Source organism: Megascapheus bottae, chromosome 11, assembly GCF_031878675.1.
Source record: "Megascapheus bottae isolate mThoBot1 chromosome 11, mThoBot2.hap1, whole genome shotgun sequence".
Classification (NCBI taxonomy): domain Eukaryota; kingdom Metazoa; phylum Chordata; class Mammalia; order Rodentia; family Geomyidae; genus Megascapheus; species Megascapheus bottae.
Window position 1 is genome coordinate 33,348,741 of NC_143519.1, and position 12,090 is coordinate 33,360,830.

Here is a 12,090-nt window from a genome sequence, read left to right on the forward strand (position 1 = left end):
AAAAATTACCACCAATTCAATTATATTTGCCAAGAAAGCATACTACTAGTTCAAACCATGTCAAGCAGTTAGCTAATAAAATGGCACAGACTAAGTTTTATAATACCAATTTTAAATGATGACTAATTTCATAATTAAAATTTAAGAAAACTTATGAAATACCACACATAAAAAGGTATTATCTCAAAACAATTTATATAATACATCCATTTTAGGTAATAATATGATCAAATCAATACGGCTAGTAATGTCCTTTCATAAGCAAATAAAACATATCCTACTTATTGCTGTGAAATGCCATATAATATAGGTAAAAGATATTTGCAACTAGTAAGATGCTTACCAACAATACCGACAATATTTTTAAGTAGAATATTAAATCAAATGAAAATTATAAAAGGCCAATTCAAAATATCATTGAGTAAAACTTGCAAAATGTACCCAGATAGAACAGAACTTTGCAGGTGTGGCCAAAGGTAAACCTTTAGAAACCATAAGTACACTGTCACAAGGATTTACTAGTTTCAAGTGTAGTCATCTGTGACCAAGTGTATTTCAAAACTGAAAGACAGTTTGAAAATCACCCAGACAGACCACAGTTCTCAAAATCTCTTCAAGCAGATAAAAGACTAAATTTCTTAAAACCATAGATGTGACGTTTGACATTTTCCCCATCACCAAATTAACTCTACTGTGGAAGTAGCTAAGGCAGTAGTTTGCCTGAGGTCAAATCCAAGTACTACAACGAAGAATAAAGAAAAGCAAACTTCATGACTCTGCTGTCCTCTTTTCTGTGAGGTAACACCAAACTGTGCAAGTATTCTGCTGTGACTTAGAAGACAAATCAACTGAGGGAATCCTGTTCACCTGCAAGTCTCAGAAGACTCAAATTCTACAGTTCTAACAAGCTACCAGTTGATACCAATGCTGCTGAGTCCTGGGGCTCACACTTGGAAGTAGCCAGGGATGTGTAAACAATAAGATGCCAAGAATGTGGCTTCCTATACAGCACAGAGCAGACTATCCCAACTCTCTGAGAGAAAACATATATTTTATTTGGGCCTCTATTGTGCGGCCTCTGCCTAGTTTTCAATACAGGACATCTTTTTAAAATAGAAAGATTGAGTGCAAACCAGTTTTAGAATTAATCTGTTTCTGTCTTTTGACTAAAATAATGCCAGTGGAATATTTATACATGTAAATATAAAACAATAAGAACTTTAAGGTCCTGTGGGTCTTTTCATGAAAAATGTAACTTCAGTATGTACATGATGAATTGTGATATCATTTAAATATTAAGTCCAATGTCATTACCTCAAACCTGTTAAAGATAGTATACGACAACGTGCTCCTTTCCATGATTCCAAATCCAGCTCTCAACTTAAACTCTTATTAAGAACTATGTCTAGGGGCCAGGAGTTTGGCCTAGTGGTAGAGTGCTTGCCTAGCATTCACGAAAACCTGGGTTGGATTCTTCGGTACCACATACATAGAAAAAAAGCCAGAAATGGTGCTGAGGCTCAAGTGGTAGAGCTCTAACCTTGAGAAAATCCAAGGACAGTGTTCAGGCCCTGAGCTCAAGCGCACGACTGGCAAAAAAAAAAAAAAAGGAACTATGTCTAGTTATATTAAGGTGTCTTCCCATTGTAAACTATTGCTACAAAAGCATAAAAGTTATGAAATTTAATGAGTCCAACTGCTGTTGGATTTTAACCACAGCTAAAGATATGTTTATACAAAGCTCAATGTGGCGGTCACTTTGCAACAAGGATGTAAACAGACACAAAATAAACACTGAAGTTTCCTTGTATTGGTATAGCAATCTGTTCTAGTATACATACAAGAAAATTTTCATTACATATAGATTTTTAATTATAAAAAAAAAACACTAAGAGTGCCAGTGAGTCATGTCAGTAATCCTAGTTACTCAAGAGACTGAGATCTGAGGATCACAGTTCAAAGCCAGATAGGGCAGGAAAGTCTGAGACTCATCTCCAAATAGCCATAAGAAAACCATAAATGGTACTTTGGCTCAAAGTGCCAGAGCACTAGCCTTGAGCAGAGAGCTTAGAGGCAATGCCCAGGCCCTGATTATAAGCCCCACAACCAACCCAAACAGAAAACAAAAAAAGAATGAAGAAAAAGGAAAAGAAACAATATATGCTTATCAGAGAGCTGGTAAATAAGTAATTAAAGCTGAAAATACAGTTAAAAGAGAAAAACAACCTAAAAAAAATTAGGCACCAACCAAAATAGAGGAAAACATGTACATCTTGCTCTTGTTTAACTTCAAAATGTGTGTAAGTAAAGATTCAGATGGGGCCTGGGTACCCTATTCCATCCATTCCAAAAAACTAAACTGATGAAAGCAGTCAAACACAGCCCGGGAAAAATCACATTTCTTATGAGTATGCATGCATATGGTTGTTTGTTGTTGTTGTTATTGTTGTGAGTCTTGGGGCTTGATCTCAGCCTGGGCCCTGACCCTGGGCTCCTCAGCTCAACTCTACCGCCCTACCCTGGAGCCAAGCCCCACTTCCCATTTTCTATAAGTCCTTTTGTGCCCCGGCTGGCTTTGTACCTTGATTCTCAGATCTCAGCATTACAGGCGTGAGCCACCCCTCCTCCTTGGTGTTTGCTTCTTCCCTCCAAAGGATGTAGAAGTTTAATCCCCATATTGAGGGAATAAAGAGTATAGAAAATATCTGACCACGATAACTGAATGTGAGTTAAAGTCAGCAGGGTGAAAAACCACATGATTGAATGCGGGTAATTTTATAAGAAGGCAAAGTAAATGACAAGAAAACTCACTCATGCTTTTTACTATGCAATGTCCTGCACCACCCTGGAATTCTACCACCTTCAAGGTCATCACTAGATCCAGATCCTCACATAGTTAGAAGATAGGTCAGAACCATGAGGGAAAACCTAATAATTTTTAAAACCTATCTATACTGTGGTATTATGTTATCAGTAACAGAAATGGACTAGTTCATCATTACTATTCAATTTAGAATGGAATGTACTGAGGGAATTAGCTAACAGCCTCAAGGAAAAAAAAAAAATAGCAAATCCTCTAGAGTTTCAGAAGCCCCTACTTGCCAACCTGGAATCTCGGTATACCGAAAAAGTCACTTATACTTTGACATTTTGAGCCTGGAACACTTGAGAAAAAGCCTATTTCAACTGCTTTGTGCCCTAACCAGGAATTGGTTCATAATTCACTGTTTATAATTGAACATTAACAAAAGGAAAGCCTATGCTAAGCAGTAACATCAGTTAAAAAGCCCCAGTGGGCTGGGAACCCTTCTGAAGCTCACCATACTGCAAAGTGCCTAGATGCCTTCTTCTGTACTTCATGAAAGGTCAGAGAATGAAGTATAATCTTTTCATCCAAATGCCTTTCTAACCAAGGACTTACACCCATAAGAAATTGTGAAATATCAAAAATAAATATAGAAAACTAATGCTTAGGCCGGGAGTTTGGCCTAGTGGTTAAAGTGCTTGCCTAGCATGCACGAGGACCCGGGTTCGATTCCTTGGTACCACATATATAGAAAAAAGTCAGAAGTGGTGCTAAGGCTCAAGTGGAAGAGCTCTAGCCTTGAGAAAAGTCCAAGGACAGTGCTCAGGCCCTGAGCTCAAGCCCAGGACTGGCAAAAAAAAAAAAAAAAAAAAAACTAATGCTTAGTAGCACATTTTATGAAACAAGTATGTAAAGAAATAATCAGGACCTAAGAAAAGCTTTTGAAAATAATTTAAGTTTTTCTAGCAATATTTCCTTAAGAAATTTCATCAACATGCTTTAAATTTTATCTCTAATACAAAAACATATGCAAGTGTGATGAATACATTATCATTAAGCTATAGTTCACAATAACTGAATACTATCAACCTAGAAAAATATGTTAAATTAGGAGAGCTTTCTATTACAGGTTATTTCTTCATAAAACTGTTAGAATTTTACATCATTTCAGAAATAAATTTCTCCATAAAAAAATAGAAATTTCATGTTCCTTGAGGACACATCTATAAACATGCCAAGAGTACTGAAGATGACACAACATTTATTTCATAATCATGTGCTTGTGGTATGCCTCAGACCCTACTACACATTATGAATACTACAAAAATGTGAGAAACTTAGTCCTTTCCTTACAGAAGCTTATAGAACTAGACGGCATAAATCAAACTATTATAACTCATTAGAAAAGCCAGATAATCATTTATTTCTCTAGATTTACAAGTGGAATATATGGCAAAAAAAAATACTCCATTAACTTTATTATAAAACCTACTGACTTTCTGCACACATGACCATATCTATAGTTCTATTTCCCTCTCAAAATAAAGCTGAACTGAATCAATTCCAGATCCATTATAAAATAGTAGCCTAATTTAACACATTTTTCATCAATACTCAGTAATTAGTGTTTCATATTGGATATTTCACAGAACTCACCTTTATAATGGTCAAACTGGAGTTGGGGGGACTGTCTGACAACTTTTAATGCTGACAAAATCCTTTGGTACATGCTGAGGCAGACACATATGTTTCTTAATGGCTATCCATGTTCAACTGTCAATACTAATAATTTTGTATGGTCCCCTCTTCTGGTACCCCTTGTGAGTTTAATAAAATTGTTTATTTGTGACCTCTTCCCCAGTATGCATGACAGACTACATTCTGAGAGGTTACTGCTATCTATAGAGATATATTATATTGGAGGGAGGGGTTTGTGGGTTTTTTTTAATCTTCAGATACCTAAATTTATAATGTTTCAAAATCACTATCTCTAGTACCAACTCAAGAAACTAATAATGATTTAACCATATAATCTTAGAACACATTAAGATATGCCCATTTTCTGTTCTTCCAAAAGTCAATGGTTTTATAATGCATTCTAAAGCACTTTGCTCTCTCTGCCAGCTCCTTAAAGGCTACTTAGGTCCCGTGAAAATACTGAAATTTCTCAGTACTGGAATCTAGTCTTTGAAACAAAGTTCAGTCCATAGATGACTGCTGTTCTACAGAAATTTAATTCAAGCCAGATATGTAGACTCTCAGTTTTCTACTAACCACATTTTAAAGAAAAAGAGATGAAATTAAGATTGTTTTAACACAACATACTGAAAATATTATTCCAATGCATAAACAATGTTAAAGTGGAGGTCTTTATATGCATTCCGATTGTTGTCCTAATTCTTCCAAACCCAGCACATATTTTCCATTTTTAGCACATCTGAATTTCAACCACAAATATTCTCAGTGTGCAATACTCAAATATGGCTATAGGTTTAGATCAGAAACATTCCTCCATAGGCTCATGTATTAAAAGCTTGATTCCCAATGAAGCAATGTTCAAAGAGAGACTACTGGAAGTGACTGGATTATAAAGAGCTCTGACAATCAATGGAACCAGAACTATAGATGAACCATAACTAGACTATTAGGAGGTGATAGAAACTAGACATTGTAGGGCCTAGCTGAAAGATACAGATCACTGGGATTATGTGCTAGCAGAGCTTTTTCTTTCTCTCTCATGCTCACTCTTTCTTTCCCCTCCCTCCCTCCTTCCCTCTATCTATCTCTCCCCCCCTTCCTTCTTGCCCTTCTTCTCTTCCCTCCTCCCTTCCCAGCCACTGGAAGGTTAGCAGTTCCACTCCACTATGCCCTCTCTGCCATCATATTCTGCCTTACAAGCCCAGAAGCAACTGAGCCAATTGACACAAACTGAAACTATGAGTCAAAATAAACCTTATTTGTTCAATTTGCTTTTCTCAGGTATTTTGGCACATTAATAGAAGGCTGACCAATACAATAGCTAATTCCTACCTACTGAGCAGTGTAGCCTTACATGATCTGATCCACGTATTATTTCAATAACAAGTTACATTCAAAATATTTTATCTTGTATTTCATAATTCTTCATATTTTGAATGTCTCGATGGCAACTCACATCTGTCAAATAATTCCCTTCTATGATTCCTGACCTACACCCCCAAAATGGGAACTTTTTCTAGCTAAATGAAGCAGAGATGAACTTCTTGACATTTCCTTTTTCACTTCTAAACCTAATGCATGAAACTTCTATTTTCTTCATAAATCTCTCTCTAATCAATGCACTGCAATGGTTACCACCTTTTTTTCAGTGCAAGGATACCTCAAGTCATCCCTATCTTGGCCTTCCCATTCCAACTAAAACTCTTCTCTGATTTCTATTACACAACTTTAGGGGCCGGGAGTTTGGCCTAGTGTAGAATGCTTACCTAGCATGCATGAAGCCCTGGATTCGATTCAGTACCACATATACAGAAAAAGCTGGAAATGGTACTATGGCTCAAATGGTAGCGCACTAGCCTTAGAAAGCTCAAGGACAGTGCTTTACCCAGTATAAAAGGTCCAAGTGACATGACTTACCCCTAAGTACATCCCCTCCACCTCTTACTATACTGTTCTTCCCTGTTGCTCAATAGCCACCGCAGTCCTTCAGATCTTTATAATCCATGTTCCCTACTGCCATGGGACCTATGCAGAGGCTGCTCTCCTCCAACTCGGCCCACTCAATCCCACTATTACTTAACAAGGAATTCTGTGATTCACATGAAGAGGCTGAGTTTTCCTTCCTATGTACACATGGATCAATGTCTTTTCTCCTACTTTATTTTAAAGATGGAAAGGCTTTGAATATGTAATTAATGACTTTCTCTTCGTAAGACTACATGGCATGGCCTAACAGTAAAGTGCTTGCCTACCATGCACAAAGCCCAGGTTTGATTCCTCACTACAGAAAAAGCCAGAAATGGCACTGTGGCTCAAGTGACAGACCACTAGCCTTGAGCAAAAGTGTCTAAGGACAGTGTCCAGACCCTAAGTGTAAGCCCCAGGACAAGCAAAAACAAAATAAAACAAACAAACAAAAAAGAAAGTTTAGTGTATGCTAAGTAAAGAGTACTGATGAACTTGCCTTGGTTTTTCCCTAAAGACCAGACACAATACTAAGACATACACAACAAACATTGCTTTTACTATACTAATACTAGAGAAAGTATTTCAGACATCCCAACTGAATTAACTGCTCAAATATGTTTTAACTTCAACCTTGCAAGTAAAAAATCAGTATATACCTTGCTTAAATTTTTCCTGACTTGCATCACCTCAAAATAAAAAGTACCTTTCCTAAAGGAGATATATATTTACTAAGCATATTTTATTCACAGCTTATGATAAAGGATTATATAAATTTCTCTATATTGACTTCATAAATATATCTACTTACAATAATAGTACTGTACTGAAATGGGGGGGCATGGCTAGTTGTCTCAAAAGGGTATAAAACTGTAATACATATGAGAAATGAAGAGGACAGAAAGAGACAGGGGTGGGGAGAGAGGGAGGGAGAGAGGGAGAGAGATTCATACAGGTAGGGTATCTATAGGGGCTACAGTGCTCTGTCTCTAATTTCACATTCTTGTTAATACTTTATCACTCACCCTCTCTCCACTTTCCTTGTTCTATAATTTCTCAAGTTCCTCTCAAAGTTTTATATTAAATTTTTTGTACTGTTGGGAGCACAACCTACTTCTAAATATTACTTGGAAGTAAAGTGTTTTTCAGCTACTTCCAGATGCTGCACCTTTCATAAGGGAAGAATTTTTAGATTGATGGGACATAAGTCAAAATGCCAACATCCTTCTTTTGTCAAAAGCAGAAAACATAAGCTAAAAGAAATTGATGTAGTACTATTTTTATGATTCTTGAAACATTACCATGCAATTTTTAGTTGATTTTGCAAATGCTGCTATGTGAAAGGAGAAAATTATTTCAACATGCTGAGATGGCAAGTTTCTTTTTATACCTTCTGAATGCTTGGAGCAGTCAAGTCTATAGGCAGTTGGGACTAGATTTATAGGTCACATATACAAAAATCACTGCAAATTGCAACCTAAAATCTGAAAGGTTTAACAATACTCCCAAACATTTTTACTAGTTTACAGTGTCAATGAAAGCAATAAGGAAATACATAACAGGTTTTAAGGACATAAAGTCAATGAATCATATTAAATTTGAACATTTTAATTTTGCAAACAACATAATCCTAGGAGACAGTTACAAATATTCACTGAAGAAATGGGAAATGTTTCAAAAATGAAAAAAAAAACCCTCCAATAGACATCCCTTAGAAACAAATAAAAGTACTTGGTTTCTTCTAGCATTGTTCAACATCTAAAAGGTATTATATGGCCCTGGTCCTTCCCAAGAGTATTGATAATGAAAGATATTTCATAATTCTATATTTTTGAATCCATGTAAAGTCACATACATACACACACAGACGAATTATCTAGAGGAGGCTATAGGCTAAGAAGGATTCCCAGTTTTGTTAGTACAAGGAAGTGGGAATATGTATTGTGGGACAATGAAGTCAAGGAGAGGAAGGTAGACAATGAAGAGAGGAAGGGTAGCCTCTCAGGAGGACGAACTCCAAAGGATCTTGGTGTGAAGACTTCCTGGACAGAAAAATTCACAAGATGCCATGTCCAAAATAACTAGCATGGGGCAGGAGACATGGCTCAAATGGTACAGCAGTCAATCTAGCAAGTAAGCTGAGTTAGTGAGAGGCCCAGAGTGAGAGGCCCAGAGTTCACAGTGCAGCATTGCTTTAAAAAAAAAAAAAAAAAAAAAAAGATACTATATCACACATTATTTAAATATCACTATACTGAAGAATTCCTTGAAATGTTTGGCCTCTCCTCAACAAAACCTAATAGTCTGGGTACTATATGACCATTCAGAAAAAAAATATTAGAGAAAGGATAAGGGCCAAGCTACTAGGATGGCTATTACTGAATTTAAATCTTAAGCTGCTGATTTCTATCTTAAAATGCTGATTACTTGATTACTGCCAGGATTACAGCACTGGAGATTTAAGAGGGGGGGAGGAATTTTACTCAAAAAAAAAGCAGTGGTTCAGGCCTGTAATCCTAGCTAGTCAGGAGGCTGAGATCTAAGGATCCTGGTTCAAAGCCAGCAGGGGCACAAAAGTCCATGACATTTTTACAGTCAATTACCACTAGAAAACCGGAAATGATGCTGTGGCTCAAGGGCAGTAGCCTTGAGCTGAAGAGCTCAGGAATGGCGCCCAGGCCCTGAGGTCAAGCCCCATAACTGACCAAAAAAAAAAAAAAAAAACCTTCCAAACATTTGAGAGATTCTGTATTTTAACTGTCATACAGAAGCAACAGATTCATGGAGAAAAGAAACCTGCAAACAATTGAAACTTGCCACATAAAGTGGCAAGGCTATGATGTCATGTTGCTGGAGAGGTATAACAATCTAACAAACACAGGAGGGGTCAAATCTGCAGAACTGTGACTGGTAGGTGCATTCCAAAGTCAACTATACCTTAACTTTACTAAGAACCTACAAAACAGTATACCCCCTGAGCATTACAGACACACCGACAACTATCTATAGTTTCCTGTCCTCAAGGAGCTCAAGAGTCCAAAGTAACCAAATTTACCATAGAGTTTTGGATCCAACTAAGACTAACCTTTCCAGGATGTGTGTGGGGTTATATTGAAAACCAGTTCAGGTTAAATTTACAAATAAAATCCCATTGATGTAAAGCACTAAGGGCAGTGTAATGAATAGCGAAGAACTCAAATAGAAGGGTAATCCAAGATCTTTGGAGATAGCCTGAGAGGTAAACAGGAGATTCTGTGAAAAGTACAAAACTAAAACTGAATGAGGTGCAATCCGATACAACTTGCACCAATGGTGTTCCAAAGGAGGAGAGGGAGGGGACAGAACTGCTGGAATAAATAATACCTGACGTTTAAAAGCAGGAAGTCTAGAACCAGACTTCTTACCTCCACCACTTCTTGGCTACATCCGGAGAGTTGAGGGTGGGGGGAGGGGGGTTAATTTCATAATCCTTTGCCTCAATCTTCACACGTGTTGAAACAGATACTAATTAATGCCTGTAAAGCAACATCTCCAAAACCCAGGTGCGAGTACATTACTTTCCTGATCGGAAACTTTCTTTCCCCCATCAGATGTACATCTTCTGCCTCTGGAAGGTTACCTTCCTTCTGGGTCTTCATCTTAACTCCTTACCTTCCTACTTCCGAGACCAAATGTCAGTGCGTAAAACAATAACACACTTTTCTCGCTGTGCCCAAAGCCTTTTTTTTTTCCCTTCATCACCTTCCAAAGCCCACTTCTCTAGAAAATTACCTCTCTTTACTGGCCACCACACACTCAGCCTAACCCTCCACAGTTCACAAACTCCCTCCCTTCTCTCCTGTTCTCCCCCACCACTCACCCCCTCCCCCCTATTCTTTTTTTGCTGCTCAGTTCCTGCTCACCAAGGTGGCAATTTCTGAGAGCCAGAGCAAAACCTTTTGCCTATCCATTCCGTCCAACTGTCCAACTGGGATGGGGGGAGGGGGTGAATCGCTTTACTAAATTAAACTGGGAGTTTATAATAGTCATGGCTGCGGCAGATCCAGAAACTGCTTCATTTCACATTATCTTTCAGATGTTAAAGCCTTGAGTTAGGTCATAATATATATATTTATACATATTTATATATATATATATATGAATGACAACAATGCCATTCCTCCAAGAAAAGTTGCACGGGGCGCCCCCCTTCCCCCCCCCCCCCACACACACACAGACAGGAGTTGACCAGGAGGTCAGGGTCGCTTCGGGAGGGGGGGGCGTGCGGCGGACGGCGGCCGCGCTCCAGTGCGCACCGCACTCGGTAACCGGGAGACCCAGGCGGCCCCCGCGGCGGCGGAGGCACGGGCCGGGCTCCGCGCCGCCTTCAACTTCCCGCCGGCCGCTCCGCGCCGCCGCCCTCGGTTCTCCAGCCCGGGTCCCACTGGCGGCGACACCCTCGGGGACTTGCAGCGCGACGCGCACCAGTCAAGGCCCGCTTCTTCCGGGCGGCACGGCTCGGGCCTCGGCGGCCACCCGCTTCTCCTCCCCTCCCCTCACCATCACCACCAGCACCACCCCCGACCCCCCCGCAACTCCGATCTACTCCACTCCCCGGGCCCGCTGCTCGCCGCCCGGGCCCAGGCCGCGGCGGCGGTCCCGAAGGGAACCGGGAGGACTCGCTGGGGCTCCGCGTGGCGCCGGGGGCGGAGCCGACTCCCGGAGGGCCCGAGAGAAAGGTCCCGGGGGCGGGAGGCGGCCTCCGCCTACCCCGACACGCACCCCATCACCCCAAGCCCCGACCCTCCCAGGGATCCCCCCCCCCCCCGACCCGCGGCCCGGCGGGACTCACACTTACCAACCCGCCTGGGACAACGCCGCGCCGGCCATGGTTAGCTGCTTAGGCCGGGGTGGGGGGGTGGAGGGAAAGGGTGCTGGAGGGAGGGGGGGACGGGTGGGCTAGAATGGGGGTGAGGGGGGCCTCCTAGTTGAGATTTATTAAAGAAAAGAAAAGAAAAAGAAGGGAAAAAAACTCCTCTGGTCGGCTCTACAACTGGGCATGCTCCGTGCGGCCGGCGCTTCCGCGTGCGGGTTCCGCTCGCCGCGTTTTCCGAGCGGCCGCAGGGGCCGGGCCGGTGTGGGCAGGGTCGGCTGCGGGGCGTCCGGGGGAGCCGCGGCCGCCAGCGGGGCGCGGTCCGGGATCGGGAGTCGGAGGACGGTTTACTACACCGAGTCCGACCGCGCAGGCTGTGGCCTCCCCGGCGGAGACTTCCTCGGGTTCTTTGGGTCACTTTTTGCTGTTCTTTTTCGGAGTTGCACACCGGGGCGGGGGGGGGGGGACACTAGTTGTTGCAGTTCTTTGTAGAAAGTCAGGTCCGCGCTTCCTGTCACCCCGGAGAAAGCAGGGGAGGGCGTGGGTTACACGGGGAGTCTCGGATCTGCGCTAACCGGGTCTCCTTGGGTTGCAGGACGACTCAAAGGTGTCCCCAGCCTATCCTGCACGGGTGAAAAGTTTTCTTTGTTAAGACTAGCGCCATTCCCTCCGCCTTCTGGTCTGCCAAAACTTGGGAAGAATGCAGCTCGGGTGGTCCTGGGTTCTTAACCGCACACAGAAAGTGAAGGGGCTGCACTTTAGGAAAGAC

General features: G+C 41.2%; 1 protein-coding gene across 6 annotated transcripts in view; it reads right to left on the reverse strand.

The window, feature by feature from the left end:
* The window catches only part of Tdrd3 (tudor domain containing 3), a 103,811-nt gene extending 91,999 nt beyond the window's left edge, over positions 1–11,812 (reverse strand). For all 6 annotated transcript variants that reach the window (XM_090342063.1, XM_090342059.1, XM_090342058.1 and 3 more), the window contains exon 1: positions 11,307–11,812. In XM_090342063.1, coding sequence (XP_090198189.1) covers positions 11,307–11,338 — 32 coding nt within the window. In that variant the 5' untranslated portion in view covers positions 11,339–11,812. The remainder of the gene's footprint in view (positions 1–11,306) is intronic.
* Between the last annotated feature and the right edge of the window lie 278 nt (positions 11,813–12,090).